At 30.6% G+C, this 11,244-nt stretch overlaps 1 protein-coding gene across 8 annotated transcripts in view; it reads right to left on the reverse strand.

Annotated features, from left to right (window-relative positions):
- Positions 1-7,705, reverse strand: part of LOC127708654 (glutamine-rich protein 2-like) — a 52,231-nt gene extending 44,526 nt beyond the window's left edge. For 2 of the 8 annotated variants that reach the window (XM_052213722.1, XM_052213718.1), the window contains exon 1: positions 6,930-7,683. In XM_052213722.1, the coding sequence (XP_052069682.1) occupies positions 6,930-7,415 (486 nt within the window). In that variant the 5' untranslated portion in view covers positions 7,416-7,683. Of the gene's footprint in view, positions 1-6,929 lie in introns of all 8 variants that reach the window. The other 6 variants (XM_052213719.1, XM_052213720.1, XM_052213724.1 and 3 more) reach the window with 5 other exon arrangements.
- Positions 7,706-11,244: the final 3,539 nt, after the last annotated feature.

The raw sequence follows: 11,244 nt of genomic DNA on the forward strand, positions 1-11,244 counted from the left end.
CCAAATGATTTGAAGTTATTATAAACCATTTTATTTAAAGAACTTTCATTTTATTTTTTTAACATCAGCAAATATTTTATGGACTTCACACAGTTCCAAATGGCTTGTAATTATTATTTAGAAAAAAAATCACATTTGATTCGTACATTATAAAAAAAAGTTCATAAGAACTCCATGGGAAATGAAAGGTACTTTATATAAATGTTAATAGTATCGACAGCAATCAAAGGAGGACTAAATGTGGGGTCAATAGATTTTTCAAATACAAATGACTGTGTTGTATTTTTTGTTTTATGGCAATAACAAATTTACAATATATAAAAAATTAATACTTTAATTTTGTTTTAAAAAAATATATAGATTTCTTGGTTATATAAGATTAATCCAACAAAAATTTCTGTTGTACAGGGTTTATACAGACAGTATTACTATTCTTATATCTAGTAAATACACTTGCTTACTTTCCAAATTTCATATTGCCATTCTGAAATGTCTTCTTAAATGGAAGAAAAGCACTTTAAACTTATACTTTATCAACTTTATATAATTTGCCCAATAATACGGAATATTTTAAAACAATTTCATTGCTTACTATTAAGGTAGATGGGGTGTGTAAATTATAATCCATAGAATTTTTTAATAATTTGCCAAAATGTAGTTAATATCAAGCTTTTTTAAAAAAAATAATAAAAAGAATGGGTCACGGGGCTTATTTTCACACTACAGGTTGTACAAAATTGACAGATTTTGTATAGATTATGCATGGAAAACCCAATTTTCTGCTATAAAACGAAAACTACACCATAGAATTTTGAGATAAAATATGAGAAGATAGCTCTATTTTTATGCTTTCAGATAAGAAAAAGAAAAAATGGGGTCACGGGACCCTTTTTCTTGCTACATAATAAAATAGGTAAATTCCTAACACATTCTATTGTAAAAGTAACTTTATCTGAATTATCTGCCCTTACATTTGAGTTGCCTCCCCTTATGTGGCAAAGTTGGAAAAAATTGAATCAAACAAAAGTATTCTGTTTTTTGTAAAATACAACCATAAATATGATAAAACATGTCATTTTCTATATTGAAATGAAAATTCTTACACATGAATTAACTACTATTCTCAAAATTTGCACATTTTCTTAAAGATCTAGACCGATTGTTTTTTGGTATTTCAAAATCCAAGATGGAGGAAGACACCCTATCTACCTTAACAGCTTGTATTTAATACTTTTGGATAAAACTGAATACATTTTTTTGTACTAATTCATGGCACTAGAAATAAAAGGATGGCACTGAAAGTATGAACTAGTTCAGTTTTCTTTAAATTTATTAAAATAGATTCAAAGAACAGTAGTTCTTTCAAAAGTGAATGGTACAACTTAAACTTAGTCTGTCATTAGTCTAAGCCATTGATATATTTCAGTAAGAGGGACAAGAGTAAAACTGTATTCATGTGTTTAAAGTCGGCCCATAGAATATGAATTTAAGGAGATGTGGGGTATACACAATGAATAACAAAAAGACATCAACATGTACAGGACAACATATAGTCTTCGAAAACAGACAGATGTCTATACAATATGATGAAGACATAATCTTTCAATCAGTTTAATTGAGGTCTGGAGCTGGCATGTCAGTAACTGCTAGTAGTCCTTTGTTCATTTATGTATCATTGTCATTTTGCTTAATTTCTTTTGTTACCTATTTTGACATCGGACTGGGACTTCTTTTAAACTGAGTTTTACTGTGCGTATTGCTACTAGTATGTGTTTCTTTATTCTACATTGGCTAGAGGTATAGGGGGAGGGTTGAGATCTCACAAAACATGTTTAACCCTGCCACATTTTTGCGCCTGTCCCAAGTCAGGAGCCTCTGGCCTTTGTTAGTCTAGTATGTTTTTTAATTTTAGTTCATTTATATGTTTTGGAGTTTAGTGTGACGTCCATTTTCACTGAACTAGCGCACAATTTTAGTTAGGGGCCAGCTGAGGACCACCTCCGTGTGCAGGATTTTCTCGCTGCATTGAAGACCCATTAGTGGCCTTGGGCTGTTTCCTGCTTTTTGGTAGGGTTGGTGTCTCTTTGACATATTCCCCATTTCCATTCTCAATTTTAATATGTCAAACCAATTATTTGTCATGAGTTGACTTGTTGAGCACAGTGGATCAATGGACTATTTATGTCTTTCCATGATACATGAAAATGGTGTTAACAGCATTAATTGATCTTCATTATTTATTTACAATAACACATCACAACTAAATTAAGCTAGCTCTCTTTGAACTTTTGATGTTGGATTAACACAATTTAGCCCATAAATATCATGGGCAATATTTAGTACATTGCAACAAGAGAAACATGCAGATTTGGTGGATGAATTTGTATATGTACATATTCCTCTGTTATAACGGTTTTCAGCATTTACTGACAATTTCCAAAATTGCTACATTCTTTCTAATTAATAGCTAACTGATGTGATGACAGTTATACTGACGCTGCTATGGAATAGCAACTTACTTTCCTCAGCCTTATATTTTGGTTCTAATTCATTTAGAATCTTAACCTTTATTTATCTGATTCCCTCTCCATCAAAACTCTACAAAGTTTTTGTTTGTTTGAGTGATGAATAAGAGAGTTATTTTTATACTGATGCTGAATGTAAATAGAATGGTAGTAGTGATATCGAGTTTAAGAAAAATGACAGATGCCTTTGCAGAGGGGATATTTAAAAAGATTTATCAAAATATTCCAAATTCATGACCTTTTGGAATTATTTCAACAGGGAGAGATGTTTTATTACTACTTTAATAAGAATAAATTCTGTAAATAAAAACATTATAATTTGGTTTCCTTCTCCTTTTAGTTCCACAGTCCAGCTGACAACTGCACAAAAAGCATTCAGTTAGTACTAAACGTTGTCATGCCTGGCTTTGACACAAAAAAGAAATCTTCTTTGTTGAACTACACTTCATGTCCTTCTAGAGTGACAGTCTAAGAATACTTATGCATAATTAAACCCTAAATGGTAATTATTGCCAATTCATTGTTACAGTAATACATGTAATTTTGTCCATTGTTATACCCTGTTGTATATGTATTATACACAACCCAATGGTCAAACAAAATACCCTTAGATTCATGTGTTTATAAACATTATGTGAAAATCTTTTTTAGAGATTAAACTATAGCGACATATAGGTATATGTCTACAGTCAATATTTAAAGGTCCAATTAAAGAAACTTGGAATACAATGGTATTTGTAAAAGCTTCATATAAAAACCCTGTTCATAATTTCCAATACTTTTATGATTGAACAATAGAAAATAAATATATTTTATCATTGAAATGATATTAAATACAATTGAAGAAGAATATAAGTTGAAACTATTCATTTTGTATTTATCTATTTTGTAAATTGGAAATTTCAAATTTATCAGTTAAATCTAGGAGATGTTATACATGTAGATATATATTTTGAAATTTCCAGTTTATATTTAATATATAAAACAGTTTTGAAAATTTATAAATAATTTAGTCATTTTCTCTCATAAAATTTTCTATTTTCAGTAATGCTAACTATATAATATTCTTATAAATATAAATAAATTAAAGCTTAAATACATTTTAGTTAAATTTCAAATTTCATTAACTACTCATCCTATACATGAACTTTTGAAACTGGACAATCTAGTAAAAATTAATTGACAAAGATTTGATAATTATTTACTAATAATTTTTTCATTAGATTAGAAAAAGTCTGTAAGCATTTAACCTCTTGTCAAAATTAAATCTATTAAACATGAAGTAACGTAAGTTTATCAATAATTCAAATCAAAGTGTCCAGCTTGGTTGACAAGACAAAATTAAGAATAACAAATTACAACCTTGTGGTCATTCTAAAAATTATGTAAAAATACATTTCATTGGTTTTACATTGGTAAAAAAAAGAAAACCTGGGATCTCTAAGCATGTGGGGAATGACCTTTTTTAAGCTAGTGTTTTGGACTATTTTTCATTGATAACCCATACATTCATTCAATCATTCATTCTTCTTTTTCAGATTTTGAATATCAATGAAAGAAAGGATAGATTTAAAGTACATGTAGTTGCTTTTTTATATAATAACAGTAATACCAACTGTCTTCAAGTTCAAGCAGTATCTAAAAAAGATCTACCAATATTATCAAATGTCACACACATGCTTTGTAACAAAGTACAGTAAAATCTATGTAAATATTTGAGTCATTATGGGTGTATCACTTCATAAACTGGATATCCTTTTAAAATGTGATAAAAACAAAATCAAATGTATGGTATATACAATAACAGTCTGTGAAAAACAATCCTACTGGACACATCTGAACAATAGTCTTTTATCATACTATAAAAAATCTATCAGAAAAGTTTATCAATTTATCAATTTCACATGAAAAATTCACACTGACTACACATTCAATGTTTTATATATCAATATATTTAACCCGGCATTCAGTTAAAAGACCTGATCAATCATATATGTGTAATTCAACAGACAGAGGAATGTCGCTTTCACAAAGGAAATGAGGTCCAAACTTTTTCCCTCTATGGAGTTTTGAGAATGATGTACATTATATAATCCATTTCACTATTACAATTTACAGAGAGAACATACATGTACATCTCCTTTATGTACATGCATGTAGGTTACAAATCATGAATAGTTTCATTGGCAATCATACTTATCTTTTTAAATGTATATTCAAAAAAATAAGTAAAAATTTCCCAGTTTACTTTAATTGTCACAGGACAACCTTTTACTTTTTTAAATCAATGGAGTTACATTAAAGCAAAAGCATGTAAGGGATCATTTAACATGTACAAAAGCATGTAAGGCATCATTTTACATGTACAAAAGCATGTAAGGGATCATTTTACATGTACAAAAGCATGTAAGGGATCATTTTACATGGGTGCATGCTGTCTATTTTTTTGGTATCTTAAGACAATTTTAGTTTTATATAATTACAAATCTACAAACATGCAGAAATAAATTTGTTGTGTTATTTATGTGTTAATAAGTAAAATTACTTAATCTGATAAATATCTGAAATAAACGACATGCATGACAAGGCCCAAATTACTTCATTTAGACAATCTAATTAGACCACACATGTAAAATTAATGTTGTAAATACACATTTCTTGGTATAATAACTTGAACTTGTTAATAGAAAATTGTAAGCTACACCTCAGATTTAACTTCGACCTATAACATGAGGCTTTGCATTCTCTTTCAAATTCCATTTCTGACATTTTTTGGGAAATGCAAGGTCATATCTTGCATGAAATACTTTTAAGTTCTTGATTTTATGTCATTGCAAAATAGCTACTAGCATCTTTTAGTACCAAAATTTGAAGAGTGAAACTAGATTTTAATAAAACTAAAGTACTGGTAGTAAAAAAAATACTTAGAGATAAAATTAATCCTTCACTAAAATTTAAATTTAATTCTCAAGTTGGAAGTTGACAACATACCACATAGTTTTGAATTACCATCAGAATATCTTAACCCACATTTTACAAAACAAATATAGACATTTGTAAAGATGGCAGGTAAGATTTTAAAAGCAATTCCCAACCTTGTATTTCTAGGTCCTCTGAAGTCTGCACTGTGTTGCAACAGAGTACAAAAATAGAAGACAAATAAATAGGTAAAAAAAAATAAATCATAAAGCAAACAGTAGCAGGAAATGTTGCCTTTTAAGTCATTTATATACTACTAACCACAGACTAAAAACTAATTTCGTGTATATGCAGTTTAATACCAGTGTGAATATGGGTTGTCAGTTACATGTACAAGTATATTTTCTAATATTACATTTTTATTTCAAATCCCAGCAACATCTTTATGACCAAAATCTAAAAAAGTCTAGTCAACTTTTTAGGATTGTTTTATCAAATGTTTAATTCAGTTGCTGACATTCTTGATTAGTTTTTCTTCTTATACATTTGTAAATCAACTACAGGTCAAGTGAATTTTTGTCTATATGACATTGATAAACAAAACAGTACATATATTTCATAAACTCATTTCCCTTTTTACTTTTTTCTCATAGTCATGATAGTCTATCAAGAAAAGCTGGTGTATATGTACCTATTTAATGGACCAATTTCAAATTATTTTTTTTTATGAATGAGTTCCCAGTTGACCTGATGTCAATCAGCGTAAATGTTAATGACATCATAAAACAATCATCCCCTAATGTCTGAATTTTCTGATAGGAAATGTTAGGGAAAATGCATGAATGTGAAATTCGTAAATTACAGCTCTTGAAATGCATAAGCAAAAAACTGTTAATTTATATGCAAGGAAAATAGAACAAAAGTCTGGAGCCTGTAACTCAGTGGTTGTCATATGTTGCAGTACATGTATATCATATTTGTTTTTTTTTTGTTTTTGTACAGAAATCAGACTTTCTCTTTTGAATTGATACACACATAATTTCTGGGCATTTTATATTTTATAGCTTGCTACATGTATGCAGCATGGGTTTTGTTCATTATTGAAGGCAGTAAGGTGTCCTTGCTATAGTTTTTTTTTGGGGGGGGGGGGGGGGTCAGAGGGGTCCTGATCCCCGGCTTAAAAACATGAAATCCTGAGGTCCCGAATTTAAAGAAATTTAAATCCCGACATCCCGAAATTCGAAAAAAGAATTCCTGGATCCCGAAAGGATCAATCCCGAAATCCAGAGCTTAAAAACACCCGATCCCAGAGTCCCGATAAAGGTACGCCCCCCCCCATAGTTGCTAACCTTTGACTTCATTTGATCTCTGGTGAAGAATTGCCTCATTGGCAATCATACCAGACCTTCTTATTTATATATAAACCCTTCCTTTTTGTACAATGAAGCCATATTTTTACTCTCAAAAGTTCATATACATGTGTACCTTTGCTATTCCTTTTTCATTGGTTTCCACGCGGCTCATCAGTTGCATATTCATCCACATTTCACCAATCGGTTTTTCTGCATATTGTGTTTTTGTCTTTTCAAACAAGTCTTGATTTGATGGAACTGATGTAATGTTATCAAGTTGTTCCTGTAATTTAGCAACTTTGACTTCCAGATGATGATAAGGTGTCTTTCTCCCTGTACTAGGAGTAGGCATTGCGGACGACCTCTCACTAAGAGTGTCTTCTGTATCCTCTCCACGACCGCTATCGACATCACTTAGCACTGATAACTCTCTAGCTTTAGATGCTGACAAAAAATCCCGATCAAATTCATTTATATCCGCTTGTACGTCTACAATATTTAGACGTTTAAGCATAGCATGTAGTAATGTGTGAAGAACATTGAAATTTACAGACCCTACTTCTGGTGATCCCAAGGCCAGATCGACCATTTGGGAAAGGTTAACCTTTGTCGAAGGCATTTTCTTTTTTGATTTTCTCACTGACACATACAGAAAATTACATGTTTAGAAGTTATTCCATTTTTTTTCTGTCTTAGACCAGTTTGTGTACACCGCTGGAAACCATGTTGTGTGAAATATTACTGCGCTTTAACTTCCGGTTTACGTTCTTAATAAAAGTCATGCTGTATTTTCCATTATGTATAGGCGCTCGTCTTTATAATCAGAATAAAAAAAATATTATATGACTATTACTCGTATTTCTGACTTCACAAAATTAAAAGGGTTGTCAAACAGATCTTTAGAACTATATTGTTTCATTAGTATACGCGGACGTTTTCAAGATGTTATCGTTAGCAACAACAATGCTTTCACCACGTGGTATTATCGAAAAGGGGGCGTGGTTTGTGTTTATGCTGCACCCTCTCAAAAACTCATAAAGTATGGTATAAATAAATAATCTTTATTTAAAGTGGCTCATTAGTAACAATTTGTCTCCCTGGTCCTGAATGAATGATTTTTTTTTTAATGAAATGGTCCTCAAATAACAATATTACATAGTACATAAAATCAAGGAATTGTATATTTAAATTCCTTGATAAAATCTTATAGATAATAGTTCATCAATTACATGATCTTGCATTGTAATATAATATTTGAGCAACTTATAATTGATGTTTATTTTTTGCATAAAAATATAAAAAAAAAATACATCAATTTTCTTTTAGAATTTCTATAAGTTCCAACAACTTTTACATTGAGTTTGTTCTTCCATCAAGGCATTTTCTTTTAGAATTTCTATAAGTTCCAACAACTTTTACATTGAGTTTGTTCTTCCATCAAGGCATTTTTTTTTATTAACGAGGAAGCTATTTTTTTATTATTAGGGAATTGATGTTAATAACTTGAATCATGCAAATGAGGTCAAGGTCAAGGTCAGATGAACCATGTCCGACAGACATTTACACCATGCAATCATTCCATACACCAAATATAGTAGACCTATTGCTTTACAGTATCTAAAAAACAGACAAAACCATGAAAACTTAACATTGACCAATGAACCATGAAAATGAGGTCAAGGTCAGATGAATCCTACCAGACAGACATATACATGTTACAATCATTCTATACACCAAATATAGTTGACCTATTGCTTATAGCTATAGTATCTGACAAACAGAAAAAATCAGAAAAATTAACATTCACCATTGAACCATGAAAACGATGCCAAGGTCAGATGAAACCAGCCAGTCAGATATGAAGTTATTACAATCATTCCATATGCCAATCATAGTTGACCTATTGCATATAATATCTGAAATACAGACTTGACCACATAGACTTAAGATGTAATACCACCATTGATTTTCCCCTATTAGTCTTTGTTAACTTTGCACTTTTCAAAAAATTGTGGAGAATTTATCTTTATTTCAAATAAAGAAATACTTGGCATGAGTAAAGTTTTATCCTGTCCAGTACTATAGACAAAATTTCACATAACATTTCTTTGCATATAAGAAAATAACCATCACTGGAAGTTAACCAATCAAATTTTCACCCCTTTTTTTTCTGTGTACAAGCTTTAGTAACCATATTACCTCAAGTTTCCAAAATATTCTATAGAAACACCAAATAAAAAAATAAGGGTGCTTTGAAACACCCAAGATATATGTTTATGACTCAGAAATTTTTTACTGCAATGAAATGTAGGATTAATTTCCTACAACTGTCAAATTCAAGGGAATATTTTTTTCGACCCTTTTTCGTATGCAACCGAATGTGACGTACTATGAGTTGGTGGTATTACACCTAAAGAAGACTTTTTTGTTGAATAAACTGAATGTGATTTTTTCCTTTGTAATACTTGTTATTTTAAGCATTACTGTCAAGTTTTGTCATAATTAGTTCAATAGTTTGAGAAAAATCTATTATAATGTAAGACGACATCTACAGCGATTCGAGCAAAATTTCTTCGAAAAATCCAAATCAAGCCGCATCATGATAGAATATAGTGTGGACCAATAAATGATGAAATATTTATCTCATCGGCCTACAAACAGTTGAATATGATACAAAAGGTGACTCTAGGATGATAAATACCACTAATGGACCTCTTTGTCTTCATTATAAGGACCCTTTTGGTCCATTTATACCTCTTATTTCCTCAAAATTTCTACTTTTTAGGCCAATAAATAAAAATTTTGGGGTAACTTTCACTCATTTATGAAAGAAATGTGATAATAAATGAGTAACTGAAGTATTCAAGCTGAATGAACTATCCATATAAAAGTTTACTGACTCCATGGAGGTTTCAATAAGTCCTTACGCAAAACTTAAATTTATGCCGCGTTCCAGAGAGGGACATAAAAAGCTTCCCTTTTAGAGAATAATTTGTTGTTACTGCTTCAAAAATAATTTCATTTTCTAATAACTATATATTTATTAAAGTATTACTTGGGAAAAAGTTTTCTATTATAGCAACACATAAGAAATTAGGAGAAAAAGTCAGAAAAAGCTCCTCAAAACACTGAGTATGGCTTGCTCTGTCTACTAATATTCATGGTAGAGTCCTATTTCAAGGCAATTTTCTCATAAAATGTGTTTTTGAGTCTCAATCCACTCAGAATATATCATTTTTGTAATATTTCACTTAAATAGCATGAAATTTTAACAAATGAGAGTACACATAAGGTCAAAGGTGCATGTGCAGCTTCCCATAATAGGTGTAATACCACCATTGATTTCCCCTATAAGTCTTTGTTAAATTTGCACTTTTCAAAAAAATTGTGCAGAATTTATCTTTGTTTCAAATAAAGAAATACTTGGCATGAGTAAAGTTTTATCCTGTCCAGTACTATAGACAAAATTTCACATAACATTTTATTGCATATAAGAAAATAACCATCACTGGAAGTTAACCAATCAAATTTTCACCCCTTTTTTTCCTGTGTACAAGCTTTAGTAACCATGTTACCTCAAGTTTCCAAAAATTTTCTATAGAAACACCAAATAAAATTTTTCTTACTGCAATGAAATGTAGGATTAATTTCCTACAACTGTCAAATTCAAAGGAATTTTTCGTATGCAACCGGATGTGACGTACTATGATTTGGTGGTATAACACCTTAACCTTGATCATTGATCCAAGTAATGAGGTTGAGGTCAAGTGAACCCTGTCTGACAAACATGCAGACCTTGCCAGACCTTGCAAGAAACCATATTCCAAATATAGTTATCCTATTAGCCATAATAAGTGAGAAATTAACATGACAAAAAAAACTACTTTTTTTTTTCAAGCAGTTGCTGAACCATGAAAATGAGGTCAAGGACAATGGACATATGACAGATGGAAACTTTGTAACACAAGGCATCTGCATACAAGGTATAGAGCATCCAGGTCTTCTACCTTCTGAAATATAAAGCTTTAAAAAATAGTTTACGCCATCGCCAGATTGTAATCCCTATGTCTCACATTCTGCGACTTTTGTCACAGGCAAGACAAAAAAAACATTTACGAAAGTTTTTCCATTGGAGTTGAAAACAACAACATTTGATTTATCCTCTTTTACTTGCAAATTTCAGGAAGAGCAAACATTATATAATTTATCCAAGCATTTTTGAAGTCTCTCACTATTTTCTGACAATATGATAATGTCATCTGCATACATTCAAATATTATCTTCAACATTACCAACTTTTATTGTAAATAAATTTTCAAATTGAACTTCTCATATTAAATTGCTTACCATAATATTAAAAAGCAAGGGACCAAGAGCATCTTCTCTTGTTTCATAATCAAATGGCAAAATCAAAAGCTCAAACACATCAAACGAATTGATAACAACTG

This window comes from Mytilus californianus, unplaced genomic scaffold (genome assembly GCF_021869535.1).
Source record: "Mytilus californianus isolate M0D057914Y unplaced genomic scaffold, xbMytCali1.0.p SCAF_7, whole genome shotgun sequence".
In the NCBI taxonomy this organism is placed as follows: domain Eukaryota; kingdom Metazoa; phylum Mollusca; class Bivalvia; order Mytilida; family Mytilidae; genus Mytilus; species Mytilus californianus.